Source organism: Tiliqua scincoides, chromosome 1 (assembly GCF_035046505.1).
Source record: "Tiliqua scincoides isolate rTilSci1 chromosome 1, rTilSci1.hap2, whole genome shotgun sequence".
NCBI lineage: Eukaryota > Metazoa > Chordata > Lepidosauria > Squamata > Scincidae > Tiliqua > Tiliqua scincoides.
In genome coordinates this window covers 24,667,244-24,695,087 of record NC_089821.1, presented here as the reverse complement: position 1 = coordinate 24,695,087, position 27,844 = coordinate 24,667,244, and the positions used below count along the sequence as shown (strand labels likewise).

General features: G+C 44.3%; 1 protein-coding gene across 1 annotated transcript in view; it reads left to right on the top strand.

Annotated features, from left to right (window-relative positions):
• Positions 1–27,277, top strand: part of CREB3L1 (cAMP responsive element binding protein 3 like 1) — a 105,773-nt gene extending 78,496 nt beyond the window's left edge. The window contains exons 4-12 of the mRNA XM_066637144.1: positions 927–1,005; positions 3,335–3,492; positions 7,066–7,215; positions 10,184–10,242; positions 12,938–13,006; positions 16,602–16,701; positions 19,415–19,535; positions 24,989–25,259; positions 27,241–27,277. Of these exons, the coding sequence (XP_066493241.1) occupies positions 927–1,005; positions 3,335–3,492; positions 7,066–7,215; positions 10,184–10,242; positions 12,938–13,006; positions 16,602–16,701; positions 19,415–19,535; positions 24,989–25,259; positions 27,241–27,277 (1,044 nt within the window). The remainder of the gene's footprint in view (positions 1–926; positions 1,006–3,334; positions 3,493–7,065; positions 7,216–10,183; positions 10,243–12,937; positions 13,007–16,601; positions 16,702–19,414; positions 19,536–24,988; positions 25,260–27,240) is intronic.
• The last annotated feature ends 567 nt before the right edge of the window (positions 27,278–27,844 follow it).

The window sequence follows — 27,844 nt, the reverse complement described above, 5'->3', positions numbered from 1 at the left end:
GGCAGAAGCCAATACGGTTGGTTCCAGCGGCGTCGCAGGAGTTGCCAGAACGTGACTGTGTTCAGCCATGAACTGCCTAAGGGACTCCGGCTCCTGATTTTGCCTCGAGGTTGACTCCTGAAGCCTTTTCCACAACTGGATGTAGCCACAAGGCAGTGGAGGTTTGAGGTCAGAGTTTCCTTCTCTTAGATGAGCTGCCTTCCTAGGCTGACGAGTCCCATCTACCCGGTGGCTGTTTAGTCGCCTCTTACGACAAGTACAGCCAAACTGAGGGCCTATTCTTATCCCCAGCCCCCAGGGGAAAGTTATATTGGAATTCAAAATGACCGTGATGCAAAAAAAAGATAAAAGAAAAATTGCAAATGTCCAGGGACACCAATGACCAGAACGCATATGACCAGGACACAATCTTCCAGGATGCAAACACTCTGGTACCCAGTAGACTATCAGTGCCTGCTTGAATCCCAGAGTGCTTAAGTACTCCAAATTCTGCCAATCAGAGGCCCTTCGTTCAATAATGACTTTATTAGTGGCATGCATGAGTAAGGGGTAATTTCTACTTGTGGGTAGGGGTAATTTCTACATCTACTTCTACTTTCTACTTTTACACACTACTACTTGTGCATATTAGTGGCATAAAAAATTCACCAGTAAAAGCAGCGTATGCCTTGGTGAGACCTGGGAAAGTGACAGAACCCAACTCATGTCTGCTTAGAGACATGTCATTTCGGGATGGACCCAAGTATTTAACGATCCTGGAACACCAAGAAATAAAGGTCAGGATAGTGCTCAAATGCTTTATGAACAGTATGAATCCAAATTGCATGGTAAATGAACCAATTAATCTGCAAAGAAGACTAGGCCAAAGTCATACGATTGCCTACAAGATATAAAATTCCTGCATATCTGTATTCTTTCCTCTACAGGCTCCCATAGAAATGACACCGCAACCTGTAATCAAAGCTGAACCCAGAGAGGTGAACCAGTTTCTAAATGTACCAACAGGTAAGCAAATACATTCAACTAGTTTTCACCAGCCTTCGAGCTGTGTATATTTTATTCTTTTAAAAAACTACCGATTGCAGTGCCAATTGGCATCTATTTTCTGCTTCTGTTCCATATCTCATCTCCATCTTCTGCATGTGTTCCTTTATTCCATGATGCTATTACCAGCTTCCTTTGAATGCCTTCAAAGTGGCTTTTGTAGGCTGCTATGAACAGAGCCATCTATTGGTAATAACAACATGAATGATCCACAAATGGGTGGAAGAGAGTTGGAACAACTTCTGAAGCTTTGACAGGTACTTTGACTCATAGTTGATGAGCTAAGATATACATACTGGTACATTTCCCCCAAGATAAACAGCTGCTACTATATAACAGCTTGTTAATTTGAAGCTGTTATTCTGGACCTGTTCCCACAGAGATGTTTGTTTCTTATCTCATCCCAACCCCTGATAGTGAAAAGTGAATTCACATCAACACTAACAATTTATCATATGGTAAACATTGAATCCCATCACTTTGACTGGTTATGTGAATCTGTTCTTAGGCTGCAAACCTACCAGTATATTTGCTTACTTGAGAGTATCCCCACTGAATATAGTGGGGCTTATTTACAGGTAAACACAAACACAGCCTTAGGCTTCACAGTTCTTATTTTTGAAATCAGCTGATGCAGGTCCAATTCTTGACCAAGTGTATACCCAGTGGAAGGCTTATTTAGTTACAAAAAGCTGTCAGTAGCCTGTCAGACCTTGAGCTTTCCTTCCTTAAATTTTAGACTGAGCCCATCATGATGATATCTGAGCCCCTTGCAAAGATGCTAGGCAGTTTGGTTCTGTTCCAAAGATGGCAGAGTTCCAAACAGAGTTTGTAAAAGTTTGCTGGATTCCAGCAACTCTGACTTGGAACCCTACAGACATATTTAATTGGGGGTGGTGGTAAGTAATCTTGTAGCAAGTCAATGGAAGGATGTTGGTATATGATGCCTATTTTTGTGCAGCTCTATCACTGTACAGGATCTCAATTTTAGTTCCAGAAGGGTAATGGCATCAAGAATGTAGTTTGGCAGTTGCTAACACACCACAGAGGGGCCTGTTCAGCACAAATGAGTACATTTATTTATTTACTTTGAAAATGTAGTATTCCTCCTAGGCTCTGGACACTCACTTTCGACTAAGCAAACAATATTTCACACTAAACGTAGGTCCCCTTGAATGCTTGGCTTATATTAATCACCCCAGAACAGACTTCCTTTGTAGTGGGACCATTAGCAAGCCCACCACCGTATTTCATCATGAAATTAGGAGGTAGTAGTTGGCAAATATGGGTTTGGGAATCTGTTCCAGAATTCTAGGACCTCTTTCATAGAATCCTCCTCTAGCATTCATGCATTCATTCATAGATATCCTGAACATTAAAGAACATAGAATGATGCATCTCTCTTTCCTATGCCTACAGTTTCCCATTTTCTGGGTTTTTTCCTTTCAGTTTTGATTTCAAGTGTATTTACTTTGATGAATTGCTATGTGCATCTATATGAATGAATGACAATTACCAGGGATGGCATCATGGATCATGCAGGTTGGGCACCGGTCAAGGGCTTCTGCCCAACAGACAGCTCACCTGTTTGGATGGGCTGAACCCAGTGGCAAAAATAGCATCCAGTGTGCCATCAGGGAGCAGGCAGGGAGTACTATGTGGGTTCAGTGCAGGAATTTGCCTCATGGCCCCCTGCAACCTAGCACTGACAATCAGATTATGACTAGTGATTCAGGGCGCAATCCTAACCCACTTCCCAGCATCAACATAAGGGCAGTGCAGCTCCAAGGTAAGGGAATAAACATTCCCTTACTTTGAGGAGGCCTCCGTGAATTCCGTCCAACTGCAAATGCAGCACATGCCCCATTGGCACTGCTATGCCAGTGCTGGAAAGTGGGTTAGGATTTGTGCCTAAGACTATAGTACATGATTAAGACTACAGTACGTCCCCAGAAATGATCACATTGCATAATGGTGTAAGCAGAGGAATTTGCTCTGCTGAATCAAGCAAGTGAGCAAAGCTGTACATTAACACAGAACATCAACAGCCACGCCCTGTGCTCCTTGCATATCTTAAGTCATTATTTACTAATTACAAATATGTTTGCCATTTACTTGGGCAAATATGGGGACTAACAGGCCAAAGAATGATTCCCACTTGACAAGTCGTCTTCCATGCCTAGTCTCACCCCATACTTGTCATTCACTCTTCTGCCATCAAAAAGCTTTTCTCCATTGCTTCCAGGACGCAGAAGATGGCTATTAACCTGTTGTCTGTGTCTTCCAGTAGATGACCTGATGCAAATGCCCCCTACTCCTCCCAGCAGCCACGGCAGTGACAGTGATGGATCGCAGAGTCCAAGATCCCTGCCTCCCTCCAGTCCAGTTCGCCCTGCTGCTCGTTCGTCCACAGCAATCTCCTCTTCTCCTCTCCTGACAGCACCACATGTAAGCAAAGAGAAGGGAGTTCCTGCTGTGACTGTAAGGCCTCTACTTGCTCAGAGCACAAGGTTCAGATTTTTTCTTCGCAGTCAGTCTGAATAAGGTGTAAAGATTAAACTGTTTGATATACTGTACTGTACAGTCGTCCTATTCAGACATTTTTCCCCCTGCTTTCATTGAGCACGGGGAGAGGGAAAGTGGAGCCTGCAGGCTAATGATGTCCCCTCTTCTGACATGCTTGCTGGCCATGGCCCTGGATGTCTCCTGTGTAAGTGTGCACAAGGCAGCAGCTCTACTGGGGGCATTCATCCATGTGACATAGAGCCCTATGTTCCATATAATAACAGAGAAACTGACTGTGCTTCGTATCGCCCTCTGCAAACAAATCTTCACAGAGGACCTAGGACATGGCCCACAAGTGTGTCACCACAGGGGACATAGCTAGCCCATGTTTTCCTGTTCCTCTTGCCCCATCCTGTATTCACAGTTTAGTAGGATGGGTGGAATAATGACTGAACTGAAGCTGATCTGGAGTTCCTGATACAGGCACAACAACTTGCTACACTTCAGGACAGTATGATACAGAAATAGCAGCTAGTGACAGAAGTCAGAATTTTATATAGAATGCTTTTTTGGGGTCACTTTCCAAGCTTTGACATGCTAGGTTCTTGTGTTGTTTGAAAGTTCAGAGTTCAGATTGGCTTGGAGTTTGGTTTCATCAGTATGCTGATGATACCTAGTACATATTTCTCCATTCCACCTTTGCCCGGGGAAACAGTGGAGATTTGGAATAGGTGCTTGCAGTGGCGTAGCAATAGAGGGGCAGGGGGTGTGGTCTGCCCTGCATACCAGCTATAAGAGGGTGATAAGGGGGTGCTAATGTTGCTCCTGCCCCTGTCGCGCCAGCCTCAGACATGTCACAGTGGGCAAGAGAGCCAGTGGTGCTCACTGTGGCTGGAACCAACACACACCATCCCTTTGGCAGTGAAAGCTCAGCAACCCAAGTGCACCTTCCCTCTCAGCAGCCAATGAGCACTCTCCCGCTGACAGCTAAATCTTGGCAACCTGGGTGTATCCTCCCACTCCTCCCAAAAGTCTCTCCTCCCTCCAGCAACCTGGAAGTGATGTGATGCTGTGATGACATCATCATGTCACCCCCAAACTTCTGGGGTACTGAGCTTCATGCTGTGTGACACACCCCAATGATGCTGCTGGATGCTTTGAGACCTACTGAGTCCAGTGGTTGTGAGCTAACAAAATGAAGCTTAACCCAGACATGACAGAAGTATTCCTGGTTGGTAGGACTGCCGATCCTGTGGCAGGGTGTCCAGTCTGTTTTGGACACATTTGCACTCCCTTTGAAATATCAGTTTGGAAGTGCACCTGGACCCAGCTTTACTCCAGGACTGACAGAGAGCAGCTGTGGACTGGGGGGAATTTCCTTGGCTAAAGCTGCTGCCCTAGCTGCAATTTGCATCTAGGCTCAACCATGATCATGTGTGACAGTGGATTCTTGGTACATACTCTATATAGGGCTGCCTTGAAAAATGTTCAGAACATTCAGCTTGTACAAAATGCTGCAACTAAGTTCTGATTGCAGTTGGGGCTTTTTTCCCCCTTTTTTCTTTTTTTTGAGCACTACTCTTTCGTATCACTGGCTTCCATCTATTTCCAGGCTTAGTTCAAAATGCTGGTTATTATTATAACATAATTAAAATGCTGGTCATTGTAAAAGACTGTCTCCTCCCACATGATCCTGCCTGTCCTCTAAGATCAGCTGAGGACACCCTTCTGCTTGTCCTATATGATAGGGCCTTCTCTGTTGTGGCACCTGCCCTGGGAGATTCATCCAGCTCCCTCATTGATGGTGTCACCTGATGGCTGTTATATTCCAGCTCACTGAGATGTCCTCACTGATAATGGAATGTTTCTATAGCTGTTCTTCTTTGTTTGTGGCACTGGGTTTTTTTTTTTCTTCCCTGCTGCTTTCTGTCAGTTTTATATCTCTTTAAATTTTTGTTACTTTTTAAAATTGATATTAGCCATCTTGGGCTTTTCAGTTTGAAATGGAAAGGGTTTACATAGATATTATAATAAATAAACAAACCTCAAAACCAAAGCTTGAACCAACATGAAGTAAACAAGGACAACATTCCTGGGTCCAGCCATTGCATCTCCACAAAATGTGGAACGGGGAACAGACACAGAGTCCCCCAAGAGGGAAGGTGGCTGTGAACTTAGAGTCTCTAAAACATTTTTTTAATATATTGTTTTTGCCCTCTTGTAAACCTAGATAATATACTGTGCTCCAAAGGCACAGGGATGCCTCCAAAGGCAAATTTGAATTTCTTAGTTCCTTACACCCCTGTTGGCTCTTGCATGGACTAACTTGTTTTCCAGCCTAGTGCCTGTTAGTCCTGACAGATTGACTTGTGAAGGTCAAATTGCATGTTACTTTTAATGTGTGGTTAAGTTTGGTAATTTTCTTTCTTTTTTCTAAAATGGTACATGGGAAAGTAGGCTTTGAAACCATATTGGGGAATAGGGAGAAGTTTTAAAACTTTGGCCCCCACCATGGTTCTGATCTTGCTTATACTGTCCCTATGCTGTTCATATTGGAAATAAAGGCTTTGGGTGAAAGCCAATTGAAACTTTATTCTAATTTAATTTAAGTGCCACCTGGGAGGTATGTGAGCAGGATCAGGGACAAAATCTGGAAGCTCTCCCCATCGAAGTTTTCCTGCCATTCATACCCCTTCCCCTTTGAACATATAACCCCCCTTCCATGTCCTGTGACCATGTTGCCAGCATGCAGTGCCTCTGTATTTTGGAAACAGAAATGGCATGGGGAGAGAAGAGAGAAGGCTGTGCACCAATTTGGAAGTGGCACATCCGAATTGCCTCTACTTGCCCTTTTGGTCCGTCATAAGCAGTGAGTGGGCTGTGACAGCTTTTTATTTCTTCTCCCTTTTTCCTCCAGCAGTGCTGATGCTTATCTGTTTGCTACCTCCTCCAACTTTGCTGCTACCATGTGACCGTTCCAGGTCACTTCATGCTAAGGCTGGTCCTGTGTCTTGGAATACCTGTCGAGTGAGAGTAGCACTTCATGCATCTGTGTGGGTTGGCATCCACAATATTCATGCTGCAATAAATCTGTTGGTCTTTAAGGTACCGCAACACATTTTTAAGCTGTTTACTACAGAGTAGGCAGCTACAAAAAACTCCCAAGAAATAAAAATTCTCCTTTCTCCAATTGAGGCTCCCCTGCAAGGCTGTGGCTCAGGGCACTAGGCTTGATCAGTGTTGCTTCATTTCCAAAGCAACATAGCCACACAATATTTCAAGCCATATTATAGTGATTTAGAAAAAAAAGGCTTGTGGTCTGTTACCCTTAATGTGCAGATAAAACTCATGCAGAGTAAAGGCACTGATTGTGGGTGCCCCTCTCTTCTTTCCTTCCCTATCCACTGTGTCCCAATGGTTCCAAGTGTAACTCTTTGGCAGGAGAATTTTTCACACAGTTTGTGATATGTTTGTTTGCCTGAACTCTGAACACTGCTGCTTTCGTCTCACTTACAGAAGTTGCAAGGGACTTCGGGACCACTGCTCTTAACAGAAGAGGAGAAGCGTACCCTGATTGCTGAGGGCTATCCCATCCCAACTAAGTTGCCTCTCACAAAAGCAGAGGAGAAAGCACTGAAGAGAGTCAGACGAAAGATCAAGAACAAGGTTGGTAATTCTCCTGTCTGTATAGCTCAGAGATGTGTGTGCCTGACTTATACAGGGCTCAACACTATCCAGCTTTCCAGCACTGATCAGCTGTGCCATGGAGCATGTGGTCCTGAGGTGGGAAGGCAGTCATGGAGGTAAGGGAATGTTTGTTCCCTTACCAATGGGCTGTATTGCAGTGGCACTGGCACTGGAAAGTGGGTCCACACATCCAACTTGTTGCCTCTTCTATCTCCTCTTCATCTGATAATGAATTTCCCTTAGCGGTGGGTTTTGGGAAGCAAGGCCTAGAACATGGAGGAATGCGTTGAATTCTAAAAATATTTAGGCCTTTTCCAGTATGACAAAGTTGTGATCATGGTGGGCCTCTTTGTGCCTGAGGTCATGTGTCAAATGCTGCCCCAATGCTGAGTCATGTGCCAGCCTCTGTTCCTCCCACTCCTTGGGTTAGAAAAGGAAGAGAGGGGCAAAGTGGAAGATTCAGACTCCTCCACTCTTCTGCTCTATCCCCCTTTTCCTTGTCCAATCCAAGGAGTGTGGGGAGGAGGAGAAAGAGCAGTAGAGATGATTGAGCAAATGGAAGTGAGTGTTGTTGATTTCCCCCACCCTCCCCTGGCCTCATGGATGGTCTGGCTCTGACAACGGGAATAAGGGCACAAAGTCATGTATGTTTAAGATGAAAATTATAATATCGGGGGGCAATATAAACCACTTTATCTGCAATCAGATATGGCTATGCCGAGCCACTTCCCACTTTCTTGACATAGCTATGTCAAATGGGTGGATAGGTACCTTTTGCTTAAGTAGACAAGTTGCCCTTGCTATTTGGAGGGAAGTTTGGAAACATATGGGAGGAATCTTTTAATGGTACAGAAGACCGTTTGAGAGTCAGAAAGCTGGAACTGTCTATGAAAAACTGCTAGTTCCCAATGCCTAGTGGTCCCTCAGCGTCTTCTGCCCAGCCTTTCTCATGTCCTGCCTCTCACCTTCACTCACCCCTTCCTTGCAGTCACCTTAATCGCCACCAAAAAATTCTAATTGTGTAAGTGCATGGTATATTTGTTCATGAAGTTCCTGGGGTAAACTAGGGAAGTTAGGGCGCAATCCTAACCAACTTTTCAGCACTGGCATAACTGTGCTGGAGTTGATGGGCAGTCACGGAGGCCTCCTCAAGGTAAGGCAATATTTTCTCCCTTACTTCATAGTTGCATTGCCTTTTCCTCAGCACTGGAAAGTTGGTTAGGATTGCACCCTTAAAGGCTTTAAATCCTTTCGCATTATTTCATGTGATCATACACAGACTTCTAATCACAGACAGCATTTCTTTTCCCTCCCATTCATCCCCATTTCCCTCCCCATTCATCCCTCCCATTCATCCCATTTAACATATGAAGTAAATCTTGAAGATAGTTATAATTTACTATCCCACCAAAAATCTCACCTATAGCTGTTTGTACATCAGGGCAATTTGAATGGTTAGTCTCATGAGCTAATTGCCCAGAAAGAATTGTTTCTCATCCAGGTAAACAAGTTCAGTGGCTGTTTGCAAGAGTGTGTTAAATTCTAACACAGCATTCCACAGTGAGACAAAAACTAACACAGTATAAGCCCAGTAAATGTGGGCTCCCATGATCAGAATGTATTAGTCATCCATTGTGACTCAGAGATACTCTCTATAGCAAGAGTCAGTCCATCTGGCCCAAATTATTCAGCCAATTTTGGAAATCCTGATCCACAAACATGTCAAATCAAAATAATTGGATAGGAGAGAGTTTGCAGGCTGATCATGCGATAAAATTGGATTCATCTTAAGTGTAGTTAAAATGTGATGCTAGTGCAACATAATGTTATGCTGATGTTGTGGGAACTTTATGATAGTGTCTCTGGCAGATATCCTAGACCAAATGCATAGAACATGGTGCCAGTTCTATTAAAGTCAAGAGCTGAAAGAGGATGGCTCAAGCTCAAATACTTTCATTTGGGTTGATGATCTCATTTTATATATAACATAAGATGCTGCCTTCTGCTGAATGAGACTGTTGGTTCATCTAGGCCAGTATTGTCTAGGCTGGAAGCAGCAGCCTAGACTGGCTACTCTCCCAGCCCTACTTTCCGACGTATGTTTTTTTCCCTGGTGATGCCAGGAATTTGATCTGGAACCCTCTGTGTGTACAATGTGCACTCAGCCAGTAGTGTAGCTACAGGGGAGGTGGTGCTGTAATTAGTGCAGGTGACGCAACGCGCTGTGTAAGCAGCCCCTCCCACTCACCGTTGGAGCCATTTTACCCTCACTGCCCAGAATGGCTCTGACGGTGAGCGGGAAGGGTCACTTACATGGCGTGTTGTGTCACATTCATTGCTTCCTGTGCCACCCCTCTTGTAGCTACGCTATGGCGCTCAGTCACTGGGTTATTGAGCTTCTGCTAGGCTGTTGGGCATGAACGTGTGAAGCTTCCTTATGTCATCTGGCCGTTGGTCTTTCATGCCCAGTTTTGTCTCCTCTGATTGGAAGTACCTGTCCAAAGTCTCTAGCTGAGATCTTTCTTATTTGACTGGGGGGAGAGGGGTGGTAGTGAGAACTGAACCTGAGGACAGTGTAACCTTTTTCCCTCCATACCTTTTCCACACTTTAAAACACACACTCCTGAAGTTACTACTTCTGCCCATGGAAAACATTATGATACCTATATATCTTCCTCTGTGCAGCAAATAAAAACTTTGAGGGAAGCATTTAAACCAGGACAGTGGTAGGGGGGAAGAATTTAATCTCTCCTCCAACAGTGCTGTGACCTTGATCTAATTTGAAACCCATATGGCTGCTTTTAATTTTTTTTTTTTTTGATGCAGACAATCCCATTCATGGCTCTCATGAATCATTTTTAGTTTGACCCTTAAAATTAACAGTACTGTCTGCCATTGGCCTTCAGGGTTCATCGTGCTGCTAATCCTTGCATTTCTTGTTCTTCAGATTTCTGCACAGGAGAGTCGCAGGAAGAAAAAGGAGTACGTTGAGTGTCTGGAGAAAAAGTAAGTCTTTCTGAGTATCCACATCCTGTTAATTCTGAAACTTGTACGGTCATTTGTTTCCCTTGTGCTTGATTGCTAAGTATAGCTCACCAAGGGCGCAATCCTAACCCCTTTATGTCAGTGCTTTCCAATGGGACGTGTGCTGCATCCTGCAGTTGGGTGGCACTCACGGAGGCCTCCTCAAAGTAAGGGAATGTTTGTTCCCTTATCTCAGATCTGCATTGCCCTTATGTCAGTGCTGGAAATCACTGACATAAGGGGTTCGGATTGTGCCGTAAATGTCCAGGATGATGAATCTCTTTCAGTGGAATCACTCGGGCTTGTGTCGCCTGGTATGGGAGGCCAGTGCATCACCCCTGTGATGGACCTAGTTCCATGCAGTGGGTGGGGCAACTCCCAAGACAGTAGGCGTGGTGATGTACCATCACCCCACCCTCGCCGGTCTCTTGGCTATAACTTTTGCTAGAATAAAGGTATCTCAACACAGTTTATTTCATTGCATTCTGCATGAAATTATAATAACATAAGAAAAGAACAGGCCCGCTGGAGCAGGCCATAGGCTCACCTCGTCCAGCTTCCTGTATCTCACAGTGGCCCACCAAATGCCCCAGGGAGCACACAAGACACCTGCATCCTGGTGCCCTCCCTTGCATCTGGCATTCTGACATAGCCCATTTCTAAAATGAGGAGGTTGCACATAGACATGGCTTGTAACTCGTGATAGATTTTTCCTCCAGAAATCTTTCCAATCAATTATGCATCAAGTGATGTATAACAGGATGGTATTATTCAAAAATACCAAGATTTTAAAATTTTTTGGCCAGTATCACCCCTCCTGTGTGCATCACCAGTGCAGCTCCCCTCCCCCCTGCACTCCCTTAGCAATGCCACTGATCTCTTTCAAAAATCACATATCCCCAAAGTATCTTCCCTTGTGACCCAATGACTGTCCAAACTGAACAGGACACCCATATTAGTAACAGCTTGTAAATACTATTATTCCAACAACCTTTATTGGCATCATACATAATAAATACATGGTCATAAATATAACCCACAAATAAAATAAACACAGAAGCATGGGAAATGCTCACACAAACATGCCAGTCAGGGCTGCCTTGGGCTGTTAAAAATAAAAACTTTTACAAGAAACTCGGCAACAAGCATCATCGTTTCTTGCGAAAAGTCATGTAATAGAAACGCTGCAAACAGATGGGGGTGCCAGAATAGCTGGAGAGAACAGGGTCCAGAATAGAGCGGCGGAGCTTCCTAAATGCAGGGCAAACGCAAAGAAAGTGAGTGCTTGTAAATACTGTATGCATGTTACCATGACTATAATTCATTTGCAAGGCCTGCTTAAACTCTTTGCCTTTTTCCCTTCTCTCCTTGCTTCTCTGTCACTCTAATACCGCTACGGAATATATAATACATAACAAGTTACTATGTGCCAAAGGGTGTGGTTTGTCATGGGTAGATTATATGTTTGTTTAAATATCTAATAGATTGGCTGGGTAACATTTGCCTGAAAGAGGACGAGAATCAGTTTTTCCGTGTCTGCTATGCAGTAGGCAAGAAATATTGAGTTTACACAGTAGCCAAAAAGATTGAGATTGTACATTAGACAGAACTTTCTAACTATAAGAGTGGCAGAACATTTGGAACGTCTTAGGAGTTTGTAAGATCAGCTTTTGAAGGGCAGGTCTTGGCTATTTGGAATTGGCTATTGGCAGTTGGCTATTTAGAATAGTCTGCAGGCTTCAACCCATGAAGCCTGAATACCAGCTAAATACACTTTCAAGTTCCTTCCAGCCCTGTATCCATGGCTAACCCCTTGCTAAAGACCAGAGTGGGTTTTTATTTATTACAAATATGCTTTAGAAAAGATTCATGCTGTTGGCAAGGCCTTGGATGTAATGATCCATCAGCTACCCAGAGAGCAGGCTAAGAATCTAAAAAAATAGGAATCTACTCTGCAGGCAAAGAAGCTAATAAATAAATACGTACTTTAATAATACAGATTGCAATCACATATTTCACCATGTAAATGAAACATGAACATAAATGGAGAGAAATTGTCCTCCTCAGCTGTGTTCAAACCTTTGAGCTTATCATTCACTTTTCAAAGACTGCAATAAGCTTAGTACAGGATGGAAGTGAGGTCTGACGTTACAGCGCAAACTCCTACGTTCCTATTCCCATGAATGGAATTTTCTGTTGAAGATGTCCTTGAATGTGTCATGAAAAGTGCCATTCTCCATGGACGTTGCTGTAATGTCTTAACAATCCTGATCTAGAAAGAAAGAGGAGAGTAGGTAAAGTTGATGAGATGTTCGATTTAGTTTACAGATGGTCCATTGGATGGCTTTGGGCCACTTGTGATCTCTCTCAGCCTAGTCTACTTCACAGGGTTGTTGTAAAGATAGGCCCAATCAGTAAAGAACTTGGTACACAGAACAGTGCTGCTTGGGGGAGAGAAAAGGGGAGTTTCTTATGTACTCTGCATCTGGGCACTGAAAGAAGACACCTTGATAGAATTATCATGTTTCTGCAATTGCAGCTGCAGAGCTAAGCTGTGAATCTAACAGCTGAACCTAAGCATGTTTTCAGATGACCTGCAGTCTCACTGGAATTTGGGAATCAGATTCTGGAGGTGATTCATAGCTTTTCTGACTGCAGCCTGTTTTTACTTCTCCAGGGTTGAAACTTATACATCTGAGAATAATGAACTGTGGAAAAAAGTGGAGACCTTAGAAAATGCAAACAGGTAAGGAGAACCCAGATTTGATCTTGGTGTGAAGGAGGCCACTGAGCAGGGAGGTCAGGGGAGTGCTGGGAACAAAAAGAAAGGAGAACTTCACTCACCCCTACTTCTTGGCAGGTTTTGGGCTACTCTGCAGGCTCTGGTTTTGCTCCAGTAGTAGCAGCAGCAACTCAGCTGGGTTTGGTTAGCAGAAGAAGAATGTTTGTGTTGGGACAGCCAGGAAGGAACTTTTCTTGAAGAGATGGGAGGGGGGGCTAGGCAATCTCCTCCTCCTCTCTGTGGTTCCCAAGGCTGCTGAACTTCTCTTCTCCTGAACGACTTTAAATGAACAATTTCCTCCTGCTGTCAAAAGCCTGGCCCTCTTTCAGTAGCCCACTTGGCCCAGAGTCCAACAGGCTGGCAGCAAAGCAGGAATTCATCTGGGATCTGTTTCCAGGGCGAGAGTGATTATCAGTGTCAGGCCAGTGTACGGGGAAGCGGTCTGTAGGGGAGGGCAAGAAATAGCAAGAGAAAACAGCAGTCCAAGGCAGGGCAAACAGGGTCAAGTAGAACGGAGCTGAAGGAAGTCGGCTCTGACTCACTCCGTAAAGATCACCAGCAGAATGTCCAGGATAAAGGCTGATCTATGCAGCCAGTCAAGCTTGGAACCAGAGCTGGAGAGATCCCTTAAAGAATGAGTCTTCCCAGGCATTTTGTGCTGGCTGACCAGTTGGGGCCATAAACTCTGGACTGGGATGTGAGGAGAGTGCCAGCCTCTACTGTTCCTCATGTGAGGAAGGTCTGTTTGACTCAGGCTTGGGTAAGGCCTGCTATCTCCTCTCCCTTCTGCTATTTAGTTGCCATTGGCATTATATCACCATTGCCTTTATAAAGAAAGAGCCATTGCCTCTTGCAATGAGCTTGCTTCTGCATGTAGGATCCATTGGGCCCTGTTCGCAGTTGGCAGTATCTCTGCCCAAGGAATATGTGATGCTATTCTTTTGTCTGTGATGCTTTCAGAGAAGACTGAAAAACCTATGTCATGAAGCAATGGGAGATAAGTAGCAGGAGGGAACTGGGGTTTGGCTTGCCTCCCACCAAAGCAAAGCAAAGTGTATGACAAAGCATACTCAAGGGCAGCAAGTATGGGGACAAGCCCTTCACCTCCTCCCCTATATACTGTGCGCAGTTTCACACCTTCTCATGTTTATCCATGAACCAGGTTCAGGATAATTTCTGCAGCTTAACAACTGCACTGTTCATGCTGAGAGGGGTTTAAAAGGAGGAAGGGTCAGGAGTGTGGTATAGTGGTTAGAGTGTTGGTCTGGAGGAAAGTTGGGTTCACAGCCATCACTTCACCTCACTGGGTGAGCTTGGGCCAGTTACTTTCAAGCCTAAGCAACCTCACGGGACTGTTGTGAGGGTAAAATGGGGAGGGCAAAAACCATGTGCAACACTCTGAGTTCCTTAGAGGAAGAGTGCATTATAAATGTGAGACAACAGTAAATATAGATGCCTCTTTAACCCATTTTTTCCCAACCCACAAGCGTAAACATTTGGTTCCTGTTGCGTATATGCGATATTGGGCAGAAATGGCTTAAAGAAGAATACTATTCTACTGGGCTTTTTGTTTATATAAAGATTACTGAAGTATGGTCTGCTCTTCTCCTTTCCAGCATGCCTCTGTTGGCCACAGAGAATATGGCTAATTGTCCTCTAGGAAACAGGAGATTTCTGGGATATCCAGAAATGTAAATGTGATGAGAGAGAGGAGAGAGAATATTGTTATGCATTCCTCTTAAAAATCATGCTAACGGTATAGGAATAAAGTGGGCCCTCTGGCTTACAGAAGCATCTGTCACTGTGCTTAATATTATCATAAGAACGCAGCCATGGATGCTCTGATCCCAGGCTCTGCCAACTGCATGCAGGGAAATTCCTTTAATCTTTAAACTATCATCACTGACCCAGAATCTGTCACCTCACTTAATCTTGATGGAACTCTGGACTTTGCACTTGAGCTTTTAGGGGGACATTGTCCTCCCTGCCTTCATTCAGAAGCTGCCACAGTCATTTCCTCTGATGGCCTAATAGGCATGTTCTGAGCCTTACCTTTCGAGTCTGATGCTGCTCCCTAAAAACCCTAGCAGAAGTGTCCAGTACATTGGGTAGCAAGCATTTACTGCCAGCTTAATGGTTGATGCCTGCCACCTGCTGGAAAATTCAGGAACTATCATATATTCCTCTTTTCTGTACAGTCAGGAGTTCCCTGCATAAGTGGGCTGCATTCCACGGAAAGTGTAAGGGCAGATACTTTCAATATCTCCTTCTCCTCTTGTAATACCTCAAGACTCTTTGCATGCCTCAGTTATTATTCTAAAGAAGCTCCCATATCCAAATGCTCTATTCCAGCTCTAACCCTGCAATTCCATTTACCAGGGAATAAACCCATTGGGCATAATGAAATCTACTCCTGAGAAAATATGCATAGGATTGCTCAGTAGATCTGTGGATCTACTGTGAGCAATGAGAGTTACACTGCAAACCAAACTGTTCACACTTCGTTCTTAAGACAGAAATTAGCAGGAACATTCAGAGTTAAACCTGAGTAGAGTTCAGAGTTAATGGAAGCTTTTCCTGCATAAAATAATTTTTTAAAAAGTCATAGGTACTTAACCTACCATGATAGGGCAATTCCCAAAGTAGTTCTCATGCTAAATGTTAAAAGATCTATACTAAAGAAGTGTGTCCTTTACATTCCTGGTTTATATAGGATTTTTGACATTTACACTAGATATCTGAAACTATGCAAGGGATATTGAATTACTGAATTAGCAAATATAAAATAATTATATTATGATGTTTTTATATCCAGTAATGAACATGCCCCACGACGCACCCTGGGGCAACAGTCTGCGATGCTGTTCCCCGCACCATGCCGTTCCCCCCCCATACTTACCCAGTGCCTCACGCGGCATTAGGGATGACTCAGAAATCCTTCTGAGGCTTCCCTCGTGGTCTTAAATGAGGGGTCTCCAAACCCCAGCCTGGGGGCCAGATGTCGCCCACGACCAGCCTCTTTCCAGCCCATGGCCAGACTCTGATCCCCTGAGAGCCTCTGGCCCAGTTGACCAAACACAACCGGAATTGTGCTTGTGGGGTGATGGAATGGAGGTCCATTTAAGTGTGTACTTTATTTCTTGAGCTGTGTTGGTGCTTCGAGAAATCCTGGAAATCTGAGCCCATTCATTCATTTATTCATTCATCTAAGTTCCAACTCTAATGTATTTATTTAAATTTTATTATTTGATTTTTTTTCTGGCCCTCCACACTGTACCAGATATTTGATGTGACCCTTCGGCCGAAAGGTTTAGAGACCTCTGTCTTAAACAATACATCTGGGAAACTGGAAGTACTGCTTAAGGTTGCTTTGGAAGCCTCAGAAGGCGTTCTAGGCAGTCTGTAATGCCCTGTGGGTGCAGTAATGGGGGCATCTGCCCCCCCCCTCCAGGCCTTCCACTGTTTATGCCCTTGGGGTATTTTGTTGCTGCTGTTTTAGTTTGTTGGTTGGTTTCTCTCTTCCTTTAAAATATTTGAATTTTTGTTTTTTGTCTTATAGGACTCTCCTCCAGCAATTACAAAAACTACAGGCTTTGGTAACAGGGAAGGTTTCTAGGCCATACAAAATGGCATCCACACAGACAGGGACTTGCCTGATGGTAAGCTCTGCATGTTTCCATCTCTTAATTTTCTTACTTCTGAGTTTAAACGCCTTGGGCATTTGCTTCAGCATGGGAAAGGTGAATTATCAACTTTACAAACAAACAAACAAATCTCCTTCCCTTCCCAGATTATCTTGGATTTGCAATATTTGGTCTTAATTTACTAGTAAAACCTGTGATTCTATAGATTCTATTGGATCCCATTTGCCATGCCATCAGATAGACTTGCACATACATAATGCCATTATCACATATCATGGGTTTTGTAGTCTATAAAGGAACACAAAAAACTATGATACCACACAAATGTGAGTGCTATACATGTGCTTTTTGGGGGCGGCCACAATCGCCTCATGTAAGGTTGTCTCCATATAGACTTTTCTGGAACTTTGTATTGGGTAGAAATTGGCAGCAAGCCTACTAATGATAGATCCAAAACTATAGGCACTGTTTCATATACTTTCATGCCAGACCCTGGATCATAAGAAGGTGCCTTAAACTGAATAAGACCATTGGTCCATCTTTGTTAGTATTGATAACACTGATGAGCAATGATTCTCCAAGGTTTTCAGAGAAGAATTTTTCTCTGCCCTGCCTGGAGATGCTGGGATTGAACCTGGCATCTTCTGCATGCAAAACAGATGCTCTTCCATGAGCTACAGCTCCTCCCAGTCACAAATGCTGGAGATGGAATTAGGCACACCTAGCAATATTTGTCGTGACAAGGCCTAGTTTTACATGTTGCAGTGCATGAAAAGTGGGAGTGAATAACTTTGAACTTAAGCTGCTTAGAAGATGATGTTTGTTTCTCTAGCACAAATACACAAACTAAAATTTGACTTATTCCCTGCATCAAGAGCACGTGGATAATTATTATTTTGTGATCCCCATTAATGTAATATGACTATTCTCACAATCTATTAACATGCAGTCCTTGACACCCACCAAGCAGAACTGGCCTTACTGTGACACAAAGTATTTGTTTTGGGGGGGGGCAAATTCCCCAGGAGGTGTCACTTTCCTGCCTCCAGCCTCCACTGTGAGTCAGATTTTTTTTTTTTTTTAAGAGCCAGGAAACTCTTTTTAATGCAAGTTAATTTAACTTTTTACCTCAGGTGTGAAAACGTCTGAGGGCCCTGTACTATTTAATTTTCAAGGGCCAATGCAGCTATGCCAGGGCTTTTCAAACTGGAGCATCACGATACCCCAGCCTGAGGGGCCTGGCCTCTGCCCCCTTAAGGGGTGGGGGCTGGGGAGAGGCAGCTACAGGGACTGGGATGTACTCACCAGTCCCTGCAGCAGCCTCCCAGGGGTGCGGAGAGCCCTGCGCGACCCTCCACAGGGCCCCCCAGCCTTCAAAAAGTGAAAGCACAGCGATTGTGCTCCACTTCCAGTTTTGCGGAGGTGGAGCACGATCACTGCACTTTCACTTTTAGCAGGCTGGGGAGCCCAGCAGACACTCACACAGGGCTGCCCGCATCTCCGGGAGGCTGCTGCAGGGACTGGTGAGTACATCCCAGTCCCTGCAGCCCCCTTAGCGACGCAATCCTGGGGATTGCGTCGCCGCTGCCCCCCGCCCCCACAAGAACTTACAGGCTGTCACTAATTGGTTGGTTGGCAGCCTTCAGTCTCGAAAGACTATGGTATAAGCCTATAGCACCCAGTATTCCCAGGTGGTCTCCCATCCAAGTACTAACCAGGCCTGACCCTGCTTAGCTTCCAAGATCAGACAACTGAGCTATGCCAATGGGGCGTTCACTACTTCCTATGTTGGGGAGGCAGTCACAGAAGTCTCCTCAAGATATGGGAACATTTGTTCCCTTACCTCAGGGCTGCATTGCGGCTGCACCCGTGCTGGAAAGTTGAATAGGATTGGGCCCTGAAGCTGCTACTGCCGTTAAGTGCTTCTTGATAACTTGTCTTGACATGGTTCGCTGGTTAGTTGTAGGTAAAAATAACCCTATTTCTTTACCGACTTTACATGTCGGCATTTAAACTGATTTTCCCATAGTAGTTCTGAGGTAGAAGAAAACTTCTGTTTCATATTCCCCTTCTCTGCAGTGCTGAACTGACACAATATGAGTTATTTTCTGTGAACAATAGAGTCAGAGTCTCATTGTTTCTAGCTGCCAAGCAGTGCCTCCCCTCCGCAGAACCATACAAGTTTAATGCTCTGTCAAATGAAATGCTTTTAGTGCATTATGAATCTATGATTGCCACGTTCTTTTCTTGCAAAGGCCTTTTACCTCCAGCAGCTTCCAGGTAAGCAGAAATTCAGCAGGTGAAGCTTTCCCTATCACTACCTCTTATGCCTGTCACGTAACCATTAAAAACAGAGGAGCCCTGCCAGGGGAAAAAAAAAATCATGTCAAACTTAGATAAGCAACGATGACACTTTGTATTCAAGTGGTTCCTAAGTATTGCTTTTCATAGTTTGGTTGCATAAAAGCTGTATACAAGCTTTGGTAATACTATATAAAAGCTGTTGTAACTCTGCCATTTGGAATTATCATGGAATCTCTACACACTTATTACTAGAACACTTGTAGGTATATGTAGGCCAAAAACCAAATTCCAGTGATTTTCCTAAAGCAACTTGAAGGTCTGAGGGATCTCCCTTGCTTTTCATTTAAGTTGTAGGAATATATGCACACATCCATTTTCTTTCAATAAGTTGGTTGCATTGACTATTTCCACCATGTCTACATAGGTCCTTGTTCTGTGCTTTGTTCTGGTCCTGGGCTCCTTGATGCCATGTCTCCCAGAATTCTCCGCAACATCACAGACAGTAAAAACAGCTCCAACGCCAGACATTTATACAACCAGTAAAAGTGAGTTAAATGTGCTCAAATGCTTTGTTACCATATGCCTCTTGAAAGGTCAAAACTATCTGAAGTCAGTGCTGGATCCAGTCAAACATTTTCAGAATATCGTGCACATGATCCACCTGTCCCAAGGATGACCCCACCAAAGTATCATCCAAAGTTTTGTCCGAATGCTTCATTTCATTTCATTTGGGGTGGGGGGGGGGCTTTTCTTTCAGAGCTATTGGCTGTAGTTTAGTCTTTTCATTGTCCTAGAGCGGCTGGACAGTAAACACTTCCTTATCTTTCCAGTGATTCTCTTTCTCTCATAGCACAATCCTATGCATGTCTGTTCAGAAGTAAGTCCCGTTAAGTTCAATGAGATCTACTCTCAGGAAAGTGTTTCTGTGGGCAGGGTGAATGCAGAGAACAAGAGCAGGGCTTAGTCTTATGTGCTCTATTCCCTGCTCCCCTCACCATGGGGTACAGTGAACAAATTAACCAGAAGGTCTCACTGACCTTGTACAATAAAACCCGAACAAGTTTCAAATAGAGATGTGATTTCGCCACTCATTTGTTCAGGCTGTCAGGCAGCTGTTAAAGGCATGGGAGCAGGGCCAATAAAAAATGATTCAGGGAGAGCAAAGAGGCCCTTGCAGAGTCATGTGTGAAAATGTCATTGCACTCCTAGGAAAGAGTAATATTTCCCAGTGCCTTGTGTCCAGAAGTGACTAGATCTGAATGTTTCAAGTCTATAACCAGAACAGGAAACTATATCCTTCCTTAATCCACAATCTAGTCATACAATTTATTAGGACTTACCAAAGCCACAGAACCTTTAGCAAGCTTTTGAGTTATCCAGAATTCTTTATTAGGCTGGATGTTAAACAAAGCAAAAGAAATAGGGCAGGGGTGACAAACATAAGGCGGAAGCTTTTTATCTGGCCCTCAGACTCACCTGCTGAGCAGTGCTGAGGTGTTACTTCTGAAAGGGCAGCCCACACGAAAATTGGGCTCTCCCATATTTTGAAATATGATCAAGATTTGCATATTTTCTCTTCTGTCATTTGTAGCTGATGAGTTCCTAAGTGAGAAAAAGTGCTTGCTTTTGGTTATGACCTGTTTAATGACATCATTTCCTGCCTAATGACATCACTTCCAGCCCTCAGCAGGCATCATAAATGCTATTCAGCCCTTGGTTTGAAATGAGTTTGACACCCCTGAAATAGGGGGTTGGCAGTGGTTGGGCGTGATGTGGTGTCGTAGCTCCCCAAGCTACTACATTTCTGCCATTTCTAACAGTCTGAAGATGAAGTACAGTACTGATTAGCCTTGACAGTGCCAGGCAAGGCTTCTGTTTGCACTTCAGGTTTCTGGGATGAAGAAGGGACAACAATGGCTTTTAGAAGCCCCTCCCCGCGATTAGAAGCCCCCGCCCCATTTTAGAAATATGAAGCCCAGCATTGTTCTGTTCAGTTCCCAGCACTGACTGAAGCACACAGTCTTGTCAGGCAGAGAACAGAGGCAAAAGTGATACATGGCAGTCTTTGTGTTGATGTAGCTGAAAATAAATTTCCTTCCTTGTTATATTCTCATAGCTTCAAGCATTTAACAATAGTAGGGAGCTGGTACTTTCATCTTCCACAAAATGAACCTGATGATCATTTTTTTTTTAAGTGAATGTTTTCCTTAGAGGTGGTTGCAGTGGAATTAATGTGATGGTTGGTTTTATTTATTTTGAATTATAACCATCCTCACAGTTTCGTGTGGGTTATATCAATTATTTCTAGCTGAGATGGATTCCTGTCCCCAGTAGGCTAACGAACTAAATTTGATGAGTGTGGGGGTGGAAACTGGTGGGGGGGGGAGGTAGTGAACTGACGGATTTTAAAACATACACAAAAATAGAATAAAACCTTCCCAGAAACTTGCACTCCTACAAACCTCAGCGAGCTGACAGTCCTCCCCCTTTTTGTTCCCTGAGTAGCAGCTATGTATGTCGCTTCAACTCAGCACCTTCCTTTGCTTCCAAGATTCTGATTCAGGCCATTGAGTCTCCCCAAGACAGGCACACAAGCTGGAAACAAAGGCGTGTTCCATGCAGGCAGCAGATCAGGGGCTGCTTAATCCGAGTCCGGGCAGCACTACTTCATGTGCAGGTGTAGGCTCGTGTTCAAGCATGCAGTGAGCCCCGTCACTCAGAAAAATGGTGTGTCAGGGGGAAGGGGGCGACCCTAGCTTCCTCCCTGACATAGTAGCAGAGCCAGGGAGGAGGTGCAATAAGTACAGCAGGCGCCGCAATGCACCACGTAAGTGGCCCCTTCCACTCGGCATCAGAGCCTTTTGAGGATGGGCCTCTTACACAGTGCATTGTGGTGCCTGCTGTGCTTACTGTGCCACCACTCCCTGGCTACACTACTGCCCTGACATGCTGTTTTGCTATGCGAAGGCACATATTTTTGTATGCAGGAGCAATTAGTTGTGGGAAACCCCTGCCCCAGCCTGAAATGGTACAGGTGAGATGAAAGTTTATCAGCCCACCTGTTATTTCTGAGAACTAGGCTTTGAGCTCTCCTATTCCTCATTATGCTTTGAGCCGGGTTTTGGAGTTAGGGGCCATGGTAGTGGTCTAAAATCCCACATTCACTTCTAAGCAGCTGGTGCCTTTATTGCTACCCCCCCCCCCCCCCGGCAGATGGTCTGCTTTAAAACCCTGCAGCACGGCTGGAGACCCCATCCTTCCTGTGTTGTTTATAGCCTGATTCTCAGGTGGAGGATGCCTTGGTGTGTGTATATTGGTGACCACAACACACAGAGTTGTTTTTGACTGGGCAGCTTTGAAAGCCCTTGGAACTGCTCTCTTTCTCCTAAGCCAGATGGCCTGTTTTAAAGCCCTTGAGCAGTTGGCATAAGGGCTATTTGAAAGCCCCAGAGATAGTTTGATTCGTTTGTTTTAAAGGTATTGCCATTGTATTCCTTCTGCCCCCGGAAAAGGCTTGAGCAACACACATGGGGCCCTCCTGCCTGGGAACTGACCTAGCTCTCCTTGTTTTAGTGGTGAGAATGCACGTTGGGACTTTAGAACAGTCTCTGGCTTGTTGTTGGATACCAGTCTGTACGAGGACCCTTGACAGTGTCCTACATACACATATAGTGAAGTCAGCAAAGCAATGCTGGAGGTCAGAAGAGGGGAACAAGGGGAGCAAGTGCCCTATCAACAATTAGTTATTCCCCCCCCCCCACTTCTTGGATTTGCTAAACTGAAAGAATGGCACTTTTCAGAGAATGCATTTTTTTTAAACAGCAAATAATTAAATATAAAAGGCCTCGATATACACATTCTATGTCTTACTTAGTGATGGGTAGGAAGCAGCCACTGCAGCAGTGCTTCTCCTTCCTGGTGCTGGTCATGTTAAAATTCCCAGGGGCCCTGCTCAGGTGCGACACTGGGGCCCAGGGCATAAGGTCATTGTAAAATGGCTGACTCCCAGGAAAGAAGATGAATCACTGCAGAGGCTGCTCCCCTTCCCATCACCTGGTGAGCCACTGTACACCTCCCAGGTGATGCAGGGGAAAAGCAGCTGCAACAATGGAGGAGAGCTCTCCTTTCTACTTTGGTTGTGAGCCAGAGCATGAAGAAGGACTCAAGGCTCTATCTCTGACCTCAGTTGCCCAGGAACCAGGCAGACAAGGCCTGAGATTGTCCTCTCCTTTCCTTTCCTGCCTGCCTGCCTGAGCAGGTGGGCGGGAGCTGGAGGTCACACATGCATGCATTCACACAAGTATACAGCAAGCCTCCCAACAAGTCTGGTGCCTAAGGGCCTCTAGCAAGCTGGTGCCAACACTGAAGAGTAGTTCCCATAGACTCATTTCAGGTGATATTTAGGATAGTAGCATGAATGTGTGAACAATGGTGAACATGTAGCCCGGTGCAGAGCTCAAAATGATGCCCAGGAAGTGATGTCACAACCAGAAGTGACGTTATGCTCAGGCTTTTTAAAAAGTACAAATTGGGGGGAAACCTGCCTCCTCCTCCCCCCAGCAGTTCACCACACTCTTGATCTGCCACCTCTCCCCAGCCAGTGGCATAGCTAAAACATCTATATGCTACCTGGGATCAAAGAAGATTTTGTAGCCCCCCTCCATGACAAAATCAAATTAATTGTGCCCCTTATTGGTTAGAGACACTGTGCTGGGGTGAAGATGGATGGTTATTCTCCCCCTGCTAAATATAAGAGGAGCACCACTTGAAAAAGTGCCTCTTTATCAGTTAGCAGAAGTAGCTGTGTTACGATACATGGAAATGAGAGCTGACACATATTAACTCCTTATTGGTTCCATGCTGTATCACAACATTTCATTGGCTCTCAGAACACTCAGTCTCATGGGTCAGTTTTGAGTTTAGAAAATCCAGTTTTTGTTCCATAAGGCAGTTGCGTTTTTGTTTTCTGGTTAATTGGCCATAACGTTTGGTAGAATACAGATATTCAAATGAGGTTTGTTTCATTGCATTCTGCTTTAAATTACCTTTCCAATGATATATAACAAGATGGTATTATTCGTACATACCAAATTTTTTCACAATTTTGGCTGCTAGTGTCAAGCTCAGCTTGTTGCCCCCCTAAAGCTTGTTGCCCAGTACGACTGCTACCCCCTGCACCCCCTTAGCTACCCCACTGTGTGTGAAGTATAACGTTATTGTCCTTGAGAAATCTAACATATGGGGCAAAGTCTCCCCCTACCCACCCACACACACATAAAATGCACTCTGTTCCTTTCCTCCACCCTACCCCCTCATTTTTTTTTTCCTGGTGCTGCCACTGCTACAGGGATGATTTAAAAGACTGCCTCATCCCCTATGCATATGGTCTATCTGCCCTTCACAGAGTGGGCAAAGAGAGTTCACTTCCAGAGCTCATTATCACATTCCCTATATGCACACTCTTAACCCACACAAAGATGCTGCCAGGACATTCCATCAGCAATATGAAGCTTCCACATGGCAGCGTCTCCACCCCACAGGCATAACTTGTAGCAGTCATCAGGAACCCCTGGTATTGACGTGGCTATTCTCCATATGATACAGAGGATCCACATATAAGGGGCACTGCACACACCATGACCACAGTGTGGTATAATGGCCACATGCACGTTGTGTACAGCAACATCCTAGGAGGGTCTGTAACATGTAGATTGGGACTAAGTGTCGTGGCACAGAGTTCCTCAGGTTATCTGTGTAAAAAAAAAATCCCACTTAGATGTAGATATTTAGTATGGGGATACATTTATTGTACAAATGCAATCAGCAGTGCTTTGAGAAAACCAAACGCCAAAATCCACCAGTTTATTATATAGTTGCCATGCGTGTACCTCATTAGGGTATGTATCCACATGTGTGAGCACATTGCAGGGGAAAGGGGGACACAGTTTTAACGCCATCAAGTTCTGTTCTTACTTTTAAATACCCTCTTCTTTTGCAGTTCAGTCGCGGAGTCTCCTTTTCTACGATGAGCATGGAGGCCCGCTGGAGGAAAGCTACAGCTCCTTCATCTCTGTAGAGCACCCTGAAAACTGGGAGGCCGACCGAGGGCCAAGTGAGGAGCAGCAGCTGCCCCCACAGGAGCACATAGTCAGTCCTCTGACTGTGGCCCACGAAACAGCCAAATATCTAAGTAAACCCCACCTGGAGGGTCCAGATCAGAACCGTACCAGCTCAGCTCTCGCTCACCCCAAGGAGCGATTCCATGAGAGGTAAGCAGATTTGGAATTGTCCTCTTTTCAAGTTATACGTACACCATCTCCAAAGTACACAGTGGATTCTAAATGGGGGTGGGGCAACTTTTTTGTTTCTTTTTTTATTGTTGCATACAGATCCCTATTATTCTGCCTTTCCCAGATCGGCAGACCTTAGCACATGATAATGCTCATGGCATGAAACACTTCACTGCTAATTTCTGCACAACAAAAGGCTAGGTTATTTTTTCCTGATCAGTTGGTAACCCAAGCTCTAAACTAACTGACCAACCTCTAAACCTGAATAGGAGTGATTATGTGGCTCCTTGCAGCTTCCAGAAGCAAAGACTGATCCTTCCTCTTAAGGATACGTTGATCCACTATGTTCGACTTAAATTGTTTTTTCCGTTAGGTTAATTGCCTCTTCCAAGAAACCCTGGAAGTTATATTTTTTTTAAAAAACTGTTATTGCTGTATACTGCCTGGAGTACTTTTACATAGAAACGCATCATATAACTTTTTTGTAAATTACAATTTTGTGAGAATTATGAGTGTTTTTCTGCTGGAGATCACTGAACACTCCATTTTTACTTACACACAAACAAATAGATTGGTGGCAGAGATTGAGACCATCAAAGTGTTTTGCATCTTAACATGAAAGTGCTCCAAGGATCCAGAGAAATAAGAGAATAGAAAGTCTTCAGATGCTGTATACCTAACTAACTACCATAGATACTCTTCTATAAGGCGAGAAATTTCTGCCAGTAAATCAAGCTTAGGTTATCTCTGGGGTCAGGGCTATTCAGGCACGTCCTGGCACTGGGAGAAGCAAGAGAACATGCAAAAATAATTAGAGGGCTATTAGTCTCCATGGCAAATGGTCCAGGGCAAGCTGTAGCCAAAGTTAACCAGTAAGCCACAGCTCAAGGCTTCCATTTAAATCAGCAGGCCACATTCTCTTTAGTAGACCCTTCTGAACCCTTATTCCATTTTTCAAATGTTTGGCAGAGATCTGGTTTTTAAACCATCAGGATGTAATCCTCGTTTCCATTTGAAACAAAGTCCAAGGCTACAATTCAGTGCACCATTACTGAAGAATGGAAAGCAATGGGGTCTACTTTTGAGTAAATAGGGTTGCAACTATGCGTAGCTGCACTTGCTCAAGTTCATTCCTTGTTGCTTGTCTTTCCACTGTGAATTGAATTGCACACACCCTATGCATTATTTGTTGTATGTCAGTGGTTCTCAAACCTTTTCAGTGGCCCTAGAAGCCACTGCCAGATTTATAAATGCCAAGGGGTGTGGCTGTAATGGAGATTGGGTAGCAGCGCTCTCTCCCAAATAGGAGTTTGTTTAACCTTTGATGCACATAGCCTAATATGCCCTGTCAGTTTCACGAACCACCAAAAATTAGGTCATGATCCACTGGTGGGTCCCGGACCCACAGTTTGAGAACTGCTGTTGTATGTAATATGTAGAGCCTCTGGCTTAACACACCAGGCACCTTAAAGAAGGATTTGATTAATGGTTCTACTGGTATGTTGTTTACAGTGCACTTCCTCTGATTGTGTTTACAAAAAGGTTCTGAAGACTAGAATCTAAAAAGTTAATGAATAAAAATGTATCTGAGGATCTTTTATATTTTTAATAAATTAGAGACTGTACAGATCTTGGGTAACAATTACTGGTAGGTTATTTTTCAGGATCTGGCCTTGGGTAAAATCAGACAAAACTATAGTCAGACACCCCCCTAAATTTAATCCTCTCCCCGCCTTATCCGAGGGTCATGGGAAAACCCATGAATTTCCGTCCAAGGCCTGCCCTTGACTTATCTGTGAGATCAACTTGTGCTCGGGTGTCTCCGGTGCCCAGAACAAGGAAACAGAGGCAGATGTAGAGGTGTCAAAGTCGTTATTAAAGGAATGAGCCTGATGGGGAAAGAGACAGCAGGTGACAACATAGTTGACTCTTTTTTTCTCTTTCTCTTTTTTTTCTGCAGAGAGAGAAGCTCCAGTGATACAGCTGAATATTTGTAGCAGCTGCCAGTCCTCAGGGCCTCTTTTGTCTGGATGCAGAATCCTTTCCTAGCTGAGTGAGAGAGGATGCTTCATTTAGATATCTCCCAACCGGCCTTGAGTTCAGCCTCCCTCTCGTCCACTCACTCCCTGGACCTTCGGTCTCACTACACATCTCTCTGCCAATACACAATGGTTGCCATAATCAGGGAGAGGCAAAGGCAAACAGAAGCCCCAACTCTCTAATTTATCCTCATTTGTGTTCACTATGGCCACCTGTTATGTTCTTTCCCCTCCTCTCTCTACGAACTGCCACCCACACTATCACCTTCTCAGAACACATCTCCAAATCTGTACTATATAAACTGCCTATGGTCATTTCTGTCTCTGTGTCAGGAAAACAAAATCACTTCTATCTTGTCAGATACTATTTTACGGTTTTTTAAAAAACATAATTACATAAAACCTAGGTCTAGAGAACACAAAAACAGAGGCATAAGGACCCATCGCAACTAAATGTCCAGATAAGATTTAAAAAATACTTAGCCTTCAAAAGAGTTTTTTTCTTATCAGTTAGTAATCAAAGTT